Raw genomic sequence first — 12,937 nt, forward strand, 5'->3', positions numbered from 1 at the left:
TGGACAAATGACCGAAACTACAAGAGTTTACTTTGTAAAGATGCCTACAGCTGAAAACAACCGAGGAAAAGATTTGAATAAATAAATAACACTTTACATAATGTAAGAATAAATTGAAATTACAGTTAAATGTCCATTTATGAAATAATACTATACAAACTTTAACTATATAATTAGTGTAACATTTTTTTTACCTCATGTGTATTGTCCCGTGTGTGTTTGTGTGTGTTTCTGTTTTAACAGGAAACCTTCCATATATTTCTTCTGCTAGTGACAGGCGCGAGTGTGTTAGACACTGATATCAGCGTCTCTCTCACCACACACCGGCCGTTCAGTGATCTGATAACACACACATATAGCAACCGTTTCCTTCACACACACACACACACACACGTTTGTTTTTATGTAAAGTGTGTTCATCCCATAGGTGTAATGGTTTTTATACTGTACAAACTGTATATTCTCTGGCCCTACACCAACCCTACACCTAACCCTAACCCTCACAGGAAACTTTGTGCATTTTTACTTTCTCAAAAAAACTCATTCTGTATGATTTATAAGCGTTTTGAAAAATGGGGGACATGGGTTATGTCCTCATAAGTCACCCTCTCCTTGTAATACCTGCGTCATACCCATGTCATTATACAGAGTTGTGTCCTGATATGACACAAAAACATGCACACACACACACACACACACACACACACACACACACACATATTAGTGTGTTTCCAAGAACAAAAAGAGCTGCTACATCCTCCATCAGTCACTCACACCTTTGCTGTCACATCCTTCTCTCTGTCCTTTGATGTTTTTCCATCATCTTATCACACACCATCATCAGCCTGAAGAAATTACTGACAACATGGGCACTATTTGTTGCCCCCATCAAATTGAAAAAGGTTAGAGAAAAACGTACTGTGCCATGGTATAACAGTAATACTCACTCTCTCAAGAAAGAAACTCGTAGTCTTGAACGCAAATGGAGAAAAACTAGCTTTAAGTTTTTAGAATTGCATGGAAAAACAGTATGTCCAGGTATAGACAGGCTCTAAAAACTGAGCATATCCACAAACTCATAGAAAATAACCAAAACAATGCAAGGTTTTATTTAGCACAGTGGCTAAATTAACAAATTACCAGACGCCACCTGATTCAAATATTCCACCAACGTTAAATAGTAATGACTTTATGAATTTGTTCACTGATAAAATAGATAACATTAGAAATACAATAGCGAATGTAGATTCTACAGCGTCTAACACTTCAGTTTCATCCATCGCACCCAAAGATAAACTGCAGTGCTTTTCAACTATAGGACAGGAAGAGCTAAATAAACTTATCACTGTATCTAAACCAACCACATGTTTATTAGATCCTGTACCCACTAAATTACTGAAAGAGTTGTTACCTAATTTTAGAAAAAGTTGTGTCTGCTCAATTGTGCACCTTCCTGCAAAAAAAAGATCTGTATGAAGAATTTCAGTCAGGTTTTAGGCCCCACCATAGCACAGAAACTGCACTTGTTAAAATTACAAATGTCCTGCTTCTTGCGTCAGATCAAGGCTGCATCTCATTTCTAGTTTTACTTGATCTTAGTGCTGCGTTCGACACCATAGATCATGACATACTCATAGATAGATTAGAAAATTATAAAGGTATCCAAGGGCAGGCTCTAAGATGGTTTAGATCCTACCTGTCCGATCGCTACCATTTTGTTTATTTAAATGGGGTGTCATCTCATTTATCATCAGTAAAATATGGAGTGCCACAAGGCTCTGTCATAGGTCCCCTTCTATTTTCAATATACATGTTGCCCCTTGGTAATATTATTAGAAAATACGGAATAAGCTTCCACTGTTATGCTGATGATACTCAGCTATATATCTCAACGAGACCAGATGAAACCTCTAAATTATCTAAGCTAACAGAGTGTGTTAAAAATGTAAAAGATTGGATGACCAATACTTTTCTCCTATTAAATTCGGATAAGACAGAGATATTACTTATTGGACCAAAAAACAGTACACAGCATCTAGCAGACTACAACTTGCAACTAGACGGATGTACTGTTACTTCCTCTACAGTCAGAAATCTGGGTGTTATATTAGACAGCAACTTGTCTTTTGAAAATCAAATTTCCCATGTTACAAAAACAGCATTCTTCCATCTTAGAAACATTGCCAAGCTACGAAACATGTTATCTGTTTCTGATGCAGAAAAGCTAGTTCATGCTTTCATGACCTCTAGACTGGACTATTGTAATGCACTTCTAGGTGGTTGTCCTGCTTCTTCAATAAACAAGCTACAGGTCGTCCAAAATGCAGCAGCTAGAGTCCTTACCAGGTCAAGAAAATATGATCATATTACCCCAATTTTACAGTCTCTGCACTGGCTACCTGTTAAGTTCTGTATCAGTTACAAATTATCATTACTTACCTATAAGGCCCTAAATGGTTTAGCTCCTGCTTAACTAACTAGTCTTATACCAAGCTACAATCCATCACGCACCCTAAGGTCACAAAACGCTGGACTTTTGGTAGTTCCTAGGATAGCAAAGTCCACTAAAGGAGGTAGAGCTTTTTCACATTTGGCTCCCAAACTCTGGAATAGCCTTCCTGATAATGTTCGGGGTTCAGACACACTCTCTCTGTTTAAATCTAGATTAAAAACGCATCTCTTTCGCCAAGCATTCAAATAATGTATCTCTTAAATTGTGAGTGTAGTTCTATCTGATCAAATGCGCATTTTTTATACTTTAGCTTGGGTTAAACTAATTAATTTTACTTTGTTGGAACAGCAGCTATGTGTTTGAATTCACAGCGCTGATTGACTCTGGTTCAGCATTAAACCTCATTCATCAAGACCTCGTTACAACATTCAACATTCCCGTACTAGAATGTGATCCTCCTATCAAGGTGAATGCTGTAAACAACAAACCCATTGGAAGTGGCATAACTCAACAAACTCAACCCATGAAGATGAAAGTAGGCCTATTTCACCGAGAAACCATCACATTCTATGTCATTGACTCTCCATGCCATGAAATCATCCTTGGATACCCCTGGTTATCTTTTCACGACCCAGTCATCTCTCGGAATAGGTGCAGTGCTCTCCCAACGCCAAGGACAACCAGGCAAGCTTTTTCCCTGTGCTTACTTTTCTAGAAAACTCACGGACGCTGAGCATAATTATGATGTTGGAAACAAGGAGCTACTGGCTATGAAGGTGGCCATTGAAGATTGGAGGCACTGGTTGGAGGGTTCCACTCACCCCTTCCAGGTAATCACTGATCATAAGAACCTTGAATACATCAAGAGTGCTAAAAGACTAAATCCTCGCCAGGCTCGCTGGTCCTTGTTTTTTACCAGGTTACAATTCACCGTGACCTACTGTCCTGGCAGTAAAAATAGCAAGGCAGACGCTCTTTCCAGGAGACATGACCATCCACTGACAGATCACCAACCTGAACCTATCCTGCCACCGTCTATCATCATAGCACCAGTCACTTGGGACTTGACGGATGAAATTCAGAGAGAACAACACAACGAACCCGCACCTCAGGGTTGTCCCGCTAACAAACAATATGCTTCGACTACGTGTCATGCAGTGGGTCCATACGTCACTTTGTTCCGGGCATCCAGGTATCTCACACACACTACATCTCACGAAAAATTCCTTCTGGTGGCCAGCTATGGTTAAAGATGTAACAAATTACGTCAAGTCATGTTTTGTGTGTGCACAGTCAAAAACTCCCAAAGAACTTCCATCTGGTCTGTTACAACCATTGCCCATAACCCAGAGACCTTGGTCACACCTATCAGTAGACTTTGTCACCGATCTACCCCCATCTGACGGATTTACCACAATCCTAGTAATTATTGACCGCTTCTCCAAGGCTTTTAGACTCATACCTCTGAAAGGTCTTCCCACAGCTATGGATACTGCTCAAGCGATGTTCCACAACATCTTCAGGATTTACGGTATCCCCGAAGACATTGTTTCAGACTGAGGAACCCAGCTCACATCCCAGGTATGGAAAGCATTCTGTAAACAATTGGACATTAATGTCAGTTTAACTTCGAGTCGAGAGGCTGAATCAGGAGATTGGCAGATACCTCAGGTCATACTGTGGACGTGAACAGCATCGCTGGTCAGAGTTCCTTCCATGGGCAGATTACGCGCAAAACTCATTGAGGCATTCATCTACTGGTCTTACACCGTTCCAATGCGTGCTAGGATACCAACCCCCCATGTTCCCGTGGTCAGGTGAACCATCACTGGTACCTGCAGACGACGACTGGATTCGCCATAGCGAGAGGGTGTGGGACAGCGCTCATGTATGTCTGCAAAGAGCTGTCAGGAATCAGGAGATTCAAGCTAATCGACGACGTCGCCCACATCCTCCCTACCAATCTGGACAAAGGGTCTGGCTCTCCACACGGGACCTCAAGTTACGGCTGCCCAGCAGGAAGCTCAGCCCACGGTACGTAGGCCCATTCAAGATTTTAAGACAGATTAATGCGGTCACTTATGAACGTGAGCTTCCTGTTAACTATCGTATCTCTCCCTCCTTCCATGTTTCCCTGCTCAAACCGTTCCACCCGGATGCTGACCTCAACGTCGGGAAACCGGGAGCGACCTCCACCACTGGACATTGATGGAACCCCGGCATATGCGATAAAGGAGTTGTTGGACTCCAGACGGAGAGGGGGTCAGCTCCAATACTTGGTGGACTGGGAGGGATACGGACCAGAGGAGAGATCATGGGTAGCTGCCCACAACATCCTGGATCCTTCATTGATTGAGGAATTTCATCGAGCTAGACCCGATCGTCCAGCCCCGTGACCATGGGGACGTCCTCGCAGAGCGTCAGGAGTCACTCGTGGGGGGGGGGGGGGGGGGGGACTCTGTAACGCCACGCCAGAAGAGGGAGCCCGAGTACTGACTGTGTGCCGCTCCCTCTGCTTCACCTGTTATTTCCTGTTTGGTGGACATTTAAGCATGGCTTTAGCCACTGTTACTTCGCGAAGTATTGCCAGCCTGTCTGCCTTACCGAGCGTTATTCCCATTGCCATTGTTTGCCTTTGTGTGTATGATCATTGCCTGTTTATCCTGTTTTCTGCCTTTTGGATTGCCCACTGTTTTGTTGCCTGGATTGGACTGCCTATCTGAGTATAAACCCCTGCCTGTTTCACGTTTCTGATTTATTGTCTGCTGTTTTGGATTTGTTTGCTGTGGATTTCATTAAAACACTGCACATGGATTCTAATGCCGCCTCAGCGTCCTTACACTATGCTAATGATGTCTCTGTTTGTTTCTCTGTTTCTGCTGGATCTTCATCCCGTGGTAACTAGGATTTCCACAAGCTCCAGTCTGGATCCAGAACACCTGAGAAGAGATGATGCTGACCCTCAGAGGACCCCAGATGATCCTAACCCTGAATCAACAAACAGAACTAACAAATATTGCTACTTACTATGCAACCACATTATAATTGCTGTTAATAATGTTCATCGTCTGCCTGTCTATGTCTTGTATTAATTTTTCTGAAAAATCCTGTCATATGCGCACAAACTGACAGTCACCACTACTAAATATTGTAGAAACTTAATTTTCTGTAAAGTTGCTCTGTAATTATTTGTATCGTAAAAAGCGCTATACAAATAAACTTGAATTGAATTGAATCAGCCCCTCCATCAGTCTGAGACACACACACACACACACACACACAGATGTGAGCTGCATGAGTGTGTCGGTCTGTAACTCAAGGATCTAGAGGTGTGTCTGTAGGGGCCCCTGAGAGGCTCCTGAGGGCCGAGGCTCCACTGGACACACTGATGAAAGCATCTATGACTTTTAAATTGAAAAATCCTCTGTTTCTCATTGTCTTTTATTTCTTATTGACTTTTATTATACACATGGAACAAACAAGTGGCACAGCTGATATTGTGGATATTTTCTTATTCGCAGGAGCTTTAGAGAGAAGCGTCTGAACACACGAGTAAACCGTCAGAAGATCTGGAGCAGCTTCACGCGTCTGACCTGCTGGGGTTTATTCCTTATGAGAGATATCCCCATCAGGAACAGAGACGTGTCAGTCTGAGGCTGTTTCTGTCATTTCTGTCCTAAACACAGGCTTTTACAGTTTAAGAAAGGTCCTCATTGCATCAACTACTGATGAACACATTCGTTTTTATTTTAATTATCATTCAGTTATTGAACCATGTATTACTGTGTCTTTGGAAGGCTTTTGTCCATCAAACACTTTTTTTAACTTAGTTTGTGAAGTTTGGGAAACCTTGACATAATGGCATGTTTAATGTGCTTTATGTTGTTAATAGCAACAAACCTAATATATTTTTTTCTCTTTGTATTTTTATATCAGTGTTACACTATTATGTTATTTACATCAATGTGATGAATGAGCTTCGTCAAAAGTAATCAAAAAGTATTGACATTATATTAGCTGAATTGTGTAATGTAATGGATTACCTCAATAACTACAATTAGTGATGTAATCTGGAATCAGTAACGGACTGCAATTTTCAAGTAATCGACCAACTCTGTATGTGTGTGTGTGTAAGAGTGTGTGTATGTGTGTGTGTGTGTATGTGTGAGAGTGTGTTTATGTGTTTGTGTCTTTGTGTGAATGTGAGTGTGTGTGTTTGTCTCTTTGTGTGAATGTGAGTGTGTGTGTGTGTGTTTGTGTCTGTGTGGGTGTGTGTAAGTGTTTGTGTCTTTGTGTGAATGAGAATGAGTGTATGTGTGTGTGTGTGTGTGTGTGTGTGTGTATGTGTGTGTGTTTGTGTCTTTGTGTGAATGAGAATGGGTGTATGTGTGTGTGTGTGTGTGTGTGTGTGTGTGTGTGTGTGTGTTTGTGTCTTTGTGTGAATGAGAATGAGTGTATGTGTGTGTGTGTGTGTGTGTGTTTGTCTCTTTGTGTGAATGAGAATGAGTGTATGTGTGTGTGTGTGTGTGTGTGTTTGTCTCTTTGTGTGAATGAGAATGAGTGTATGTGTGTGTGTGTGTGTGTGTGTGTGTGTGTGTGTGTGTGTGTGTGTGTGTGTGTGTGTGTGTGTGTGTGTGTGAATGCCAACATCACCTCCATCCTACACAAGATCACCTCATATTAATATAAACAATAATATATTAAACACAATCATTACAAAGGACTTTAATGGACACGAATTAATGACTGTCGGGTCACACACACACACACACACACACACACACACGTCTCCAGTCTCACTGCTGCTTGTGTTTTGTTTTGTTCTCTGGTTTCATGGTGTTTGACTTTTTTGGTAGGAGTTACTATCAGGGGTCAAAGGTCAGCAGTCCTGTGACAGCTTCAGTTTGATAAACGCAACACAAACCTCACAAACAGTCGTATGTCTACATCGAACACCAGAACCTCAGGAATGCCAACAAATCGGCACCGACTGACTTTCCCGAGTGAGTTATTCCCAGAGGAACCACAGAAACTCTCTCTCTCTCTCTCTCTCTCTCTCTCTCACACACACACACACACACACACACACACACTTACTCATCCCGGTTAATGAACTAGTCTGGTGATACTGTATACAGTGGTTTTCACAGCAGTGGATCAGCTGAAGTGGATCTGTCTGGACAGGTCTGGAATGTCTGTGGGATTTTCCTGAGTAAAGTGTTGAATCACTGCTGATGTCAGACAGTTACAACAACAACCTTCACTCAGCATGGAGAGTCAGTTTGTTCGTCAGCATGTGTTTATTTCCCACATGTACATTTATTCATCAGCATATCCTTTCTTCAAACGATTGGTTCCTGAACTCTTCCTAAACCTGTTTCAGTCTTCCTCGTGAGCTCGTGTCGCTGCTTCTGTTTTCTGCGCGGTTTGTGTCGCCCTCTGGCGGAGGATGCTGGGACTAACAACAACTCTACTCGGACATGTGTGCTACGAACAGAAGCTAGTGTGAAGAAAAAAAAATCATAGTAAAAGTAAAATAAATACATTGTGCTCTGGGGTTATTTTGGGGGCTTCTGTCTGGATTTGTAATACCCAAATTTAAATGTTTAATAAAATGAAATAAAATGGTTAATAAATCCCACACTACAATCATATTGCAATTCTTCATAAATAACGTTATATACGTTTCAAATATTACAATAAACACACACGCGTACACACAACAAAGGTGCATGTTGATTTTTTCCCCAGAATTTAGTTGAAAACATTAAAAACATGAACTGAAAGTCTGTTATTCAGTTCATGTAGCTCAGGTTGTGTTGTATGATTGCACTAGATGTCAACATGGATCCGAGAAATGATTTTCCCATAACAGCTTCAGCAAATGATTTCAAAGTCAATTTAATATTATTACATTTAGATTTTGTTTATTTGGCCGATGCCTTTATCCAAAGCCTTATAGTGTGAAATAACATAATTTCCGATTTATAATAAAAAAAAACTATAGTACATTTGTAAAATTGTAAACTAGATAAACACATAGTTAGAGGAGAACACGGGTCTCTGAGTGAGCACTAAAGGATGCATTTCCATTTAGTTCTATGCAAAATGAACAGTTTCATGAATATCAAGAAATCAAGTGTAAACGATTTCATCGTCTTTTACTGGAAAACATTGATACTTTAAAATATTTATTTGAGTGTTTATTAACGCTAACGTCCAAATAATATCGTGACTTTTAAAAAAGTATGTAGATATTAAATATTTAGGAAACAATTACCTTTGCGTAACAATAATGCGCTTCTGTAGTGTCGTCATCACGTCTCAGCTGCTATTGGCCGGCGCAGGTCACGTGATCAAAACAGTGTCATGGCGGCGTCCGCAGCGGTCCGCGCGGCCATGAGCTTCACTCAGAAGTTCGTCCGAGTCTCTCCGGAATGCAGCGCGTGCCCGCTCTACCGACTGAACCTGTGCACCGGAGCCACCGACGGGTTCACCGCTCCGAGCAGACACCTGCGGACCAGCATCGGTGCGTCCATCACACACACACACACACACACACACACAGACAGACTCTGATGGGTTATTATGTGTGTGTGTAACTGCGGTGTGTGTGTGTGTGTCAGGTGTGTGTCAGAGTGCAGACAGCAGTTCACCGGAGGAGGACGAGCGAGTGTGAGTTCATCATCAGATCAGTCCGGTGCTTCTCCAACTCTAGACACAAACTCTTTCACGAAGGGATGACGTTTCAACCGATTTCAGGCACATTTTTTTTTTTACCTTATAATGACAACTTTTTTAACCTTTTGGAATGTATGTCTCCTTTAATTAAAATGTTACATTTATTCATAAATGCAGTTAGAAGAAGAATATATATAGAATAATAATAAATTAGAGTAATACGTCTTTATAGGGCTGATACCAGTCATTTAAGTCAGACAAAACCCATCTCTGCACTACAGAAATGGCATTTAGATGTATTAATTTCACACAGACTTTAAGATCAATGTTTTAAATACAACATATGTTGAACATAGAAATATAAAATGTTGGGAAAAATGTAATTCATTCGTTTTAAAGGACTGATCACTCAGGAACAAAGCAAGTGACTATCTTTATGAATGGGATTCAAGAACCAAACACCACAAATGTTCTTTTGTGACTCTGTTTGGGTCTATTTCACAGTTTAATATTCAACATAATATTTTGTCTAAAACTTGTATTGTTTAATGTTAGCTTTTGATTAACTTATTCATTCATTATATATCATGAGATAAAGTAGAAAACATATGATCTCGAAAGGATGACAATGTGTATGTAGTGTACATGTTAGATTAAAAGCCCTGATCGTGAGGGCGGCTGATGTGCTGCTTTCCTGCAGTGTGAATGTGGTTTACATCGACCGCTCCGGTCAGAGGATCCCCGTCCAGGCAAGGGTCGGTGAGAACGTTCTGTACCTGGCACACAAGCATGGCATTGATCTGGAGGGTGAGTTCAGACGTCTCTTCATCTCTATGTGTCTGAGGCTGGTCTTCATCAGCTGCTCTCTGTTCTTCAGGCGCCTGTGAAGCGTCTCTGGCCTGCTCCACCTGTCACGTGTACGTCAGCAGCGAACACTACGAGAAGCTTCCCGAGCCTGAAGACAGGTGAGGAGCAGTCGGCTCATGCTGGTGCTGGTGTCCGGTGGTCTGACCTGTGTGTGTCCTGCAGGGAGGACGATATGCTGGACATGGCCCCGATGCTGCAGGAGAACTCTCGTCTGGGCTGCCAGATCATCCTGACGCCGGAGCTGGACGGCATGGAGCTGACCCTGCCCAAGGTCACCAGGAACTTCTACGTGGACGGCCACGTGCCCAAACCTCACTGAGACTGAACGGAGACACGGATCATAAAGCACTGTGTGATCCGACACGAACGAGCCTCGTCCTCAGTGAGCGGGTCACAGAGCGCTGGACTCTCGAGCTCCTGCTGAATCTGGTCCACAGGTATCTCCACGCGATGGACTCCGGCGTGCCGCTTCATTACCCCTCATATAACCACAACATTACACAGTTTGCTTTAAAGGGTTGGGTCACCAAAAACAAAAGTTCTGTCATTAATCACTCGTCCTCATGTCGTTGATCTTAGTCTGCACACACAGAAGAGAACTGAAACATGTCAGCAGAAAGTGTTGAAGAAAGTCGTCATTTTTGTTTCTTTGTGCACAACAGTATTCTCGTAGCTTCATCACATTACGGTTGAGCCACAGACGTCTCACGGACTGTTTTAACGATATCTGGCTCTTGAATGTTTCGGTTCTGTTCTGTGTGTGCTGGGTCAGAAAGCTCTGGATCTGTGTTCTGAAGATCAACGACATGAGGATGAGTGATTAATGACAGAACTTTCATTTTTGAGAGAACTGTACCGTTAAATGTACTGAATCATCAAAATCTTTCCTTTTCATTCAAAAGTTTCTTTTGTTTGTATGAATAAAGCGAAGCCTCTTTTAGATCCATGAAGGTTTTCTGCATCAGTGTTTTATGATAGTTAGGCACATTTGTTTAATGTTTCTGATGACTGTCATGCAGATGTTATGTTCATAGGTTTATAATTCACATTATCCTGCTCGATGTCTTACTGTACTGCAGCAAACATTACTGTAGAACAATATGTTATTGATGTGCAACAAACACTAGGCTTGGTTCTCTTCATACACTTCTTCTTTCTTTGGTGTTTTCTGGACATGATCTCCAAATGTTTTTCCAAAAACAGAAACATTCCACTTCAGAAATACTCCCAGGCTTGTGTAAATGTGACCGTGTTGAGTGTGTAGTTGTGGACAGATGCTCGGATCCAGCTGATGAAGATGTGTTTACACTGAGAGACAGTCAGAAGCTAATGTTCTGCAGATCATTTCATTACCAACAAACACAAGAATCTGTCAAACGCACAATTATTCTGTCTCTGCTCCGATTATTCAGAAACCACAAATCTGTTGAAGGTTTATAGAGTATTAGATATGTTTGATTCTGATGTATAAAATAAACAGTCAGGTGTCATTATCCATGTGTTTGGAGTTGATCATTAATTCTTTACAATAAATGAGCCCATTATCCACTTCACTCGTTAGTTCTTGAATGTGAGATCCGGGACACCTGCTCATCACGTCACGTGACGGTCGCTTCACACCTGAGAGGATCTGATGTGCTCCAGAGACTCAGCGGTGAGTTTATCTACATCTGTTCAGAATCACACAAACACACACTCCTCGTGCTCGGGTCACACTACTGAGCGGGAGCGCGCGCGCGGGTGCGTGGCGATGCTGTGGGGCGCGTGCCGCGCGCGGGAGATTCACTGTTACATTGTCGCGACTGCTGAGAGGAAACTCGTCGATCTGTTACACTGTGAGTTATGATGACGTGTGTGAGCTGCGTTTACAGTGTTCTAGAGCAGAACTCAACTATGAATCGCTGCCAAGTACATGTTAAATCACTTTCATCTTTATTTTCTTTTCTGTCACTTTGTTTTCCGTCAGTTCAGAGGTAAACGTTATTCAGGACTGCCACTACAAGATTTTTTGTTTATTTAATGTCCCCTCCACATTAATAATAATTCTGTCTGTCCTCTATATGTGATTGTGTGTTTGGTCTTGATGATGAGATGCAAGTTTTCACAGTGATCTTTATTACAGAGCTCGAATACATCACTCTGGAAAAGTGTAGATACTGTATATATGATATCCTCCTGACTAACAGCTGAGGAGTTTTGTCTTCTGTGGTGGACATTATATTTTAGTGAATTTCTGTGAGACCTCACATGTCCCAGGTTTAAGTCAGGAGCACATTCAGAGCTTCTCGGAGATGGCAAATGATTGGATGTTTCACCCTGGCCACGCCCTCACGTTCATTTAGTGATAAAGTGTAACACCCTTATGTAAATATGGTAATATTTAGTAATAATCGTTTAAATCTGACTAATTTTCAAATTGTTTGTCATAAATCAAGATCTCAGGAAATGTTATGGGGTTTAAAATCTAAATATGACCTTCTGTTATGAAACAGGACACCAGTTTGTGCATGTCCACCGTAGAGGACACCAGGACTAAAAGCAGGTTTATCACACATTTTGGGAGACACAACAAATTATTGGAGAAAAAATAATATATCAGTATTTCTATTAAATATTAGATATTATTATGAAAATCATATAATGGGAAAACTCATGTATGGCCATTTTATACACATTTTGCATAAAGATTAAAAAAAACCATCTTTCATAACATAGTTGAGAATCATCTTTATATAAAGTTTGGTATAAAAAAAATTAAATTGATTTGTGATTAACCCAAAAGTCCCACTGTTTTTGCCTTTTCATGTCTATTCATGTATTTTTAAAGCCGATGTCCTCCACAGGCATGGGATAACCTGAATAAAAAATAAAAAAAAAATTTATTTCTCACAATTTTTCTAAGCTTTAAACAATGCAATAACATGACGAATACTAAAT

At 41.2% G+C, this 12,937-nt stretch overlaps 2 protein-coding genes across 2 annotated transcripts in view; both read left to right on the top strand.

The window, feature by feature from the left end:
• The first annotated feature begins 8,787 nt into the window (after nucleotides 1-8,787).
• On the top strand, nucleotides 8,788-10,519 carry fdx2 (ferredoxin 2). Its single transcript, XM_059559524.1, has 5 exons — nucleotides 8,788-8,981; nucleotides 9,079-9,127; nucleotides 9,834-9,940; nucleotides 10,011-10,098; nucleotides 10,163-10,519. The coding sequence occupies exons 1-5, from the start codon at nucleotides 8,822-8,824 to the stop codon at nucleotides 10,317-10,319; spliced, it is 561 nt and encodes a 186-aa protein (XP_059415507.1). The 5' UTR covers nucleotides 8,788-8,821; the 3' UTR covers nucleotides 10,320-10,519.
• Nucleotides 10,520-11,660: 1,141 nt separating this feature from the next.
• Nucleotides 11,661-12,937, top strand: part of LOC132152232 (uncharacterized) — a 7,065-nt gene continuing 5,788 nt past the window's right edge. The window contains exon 1 of the mRNA XM_059561050.1: nucleotides 11,661-11,835. The gene's annotated coding sequence lies outside the window, so the exon portion shown is untranslated. The remainder of the gene's footprint in view (nucleotides 11,836-12,937) is intronic.

The sequence above is a fragment of the Carassius carassius genome, chromosome 10 (genome assembly GCF_963082965.1).
Source record: "Carassius carassius chromosome 10, fCarCar2.1, whole genome shotgun sequence".
Classification (NCBI taxonomy): Eukaryota; Metazoa; Chordata; class Actinopteri; order Cypriniformes; family Cyprinidae; genus Carassius; species Carassius carassius.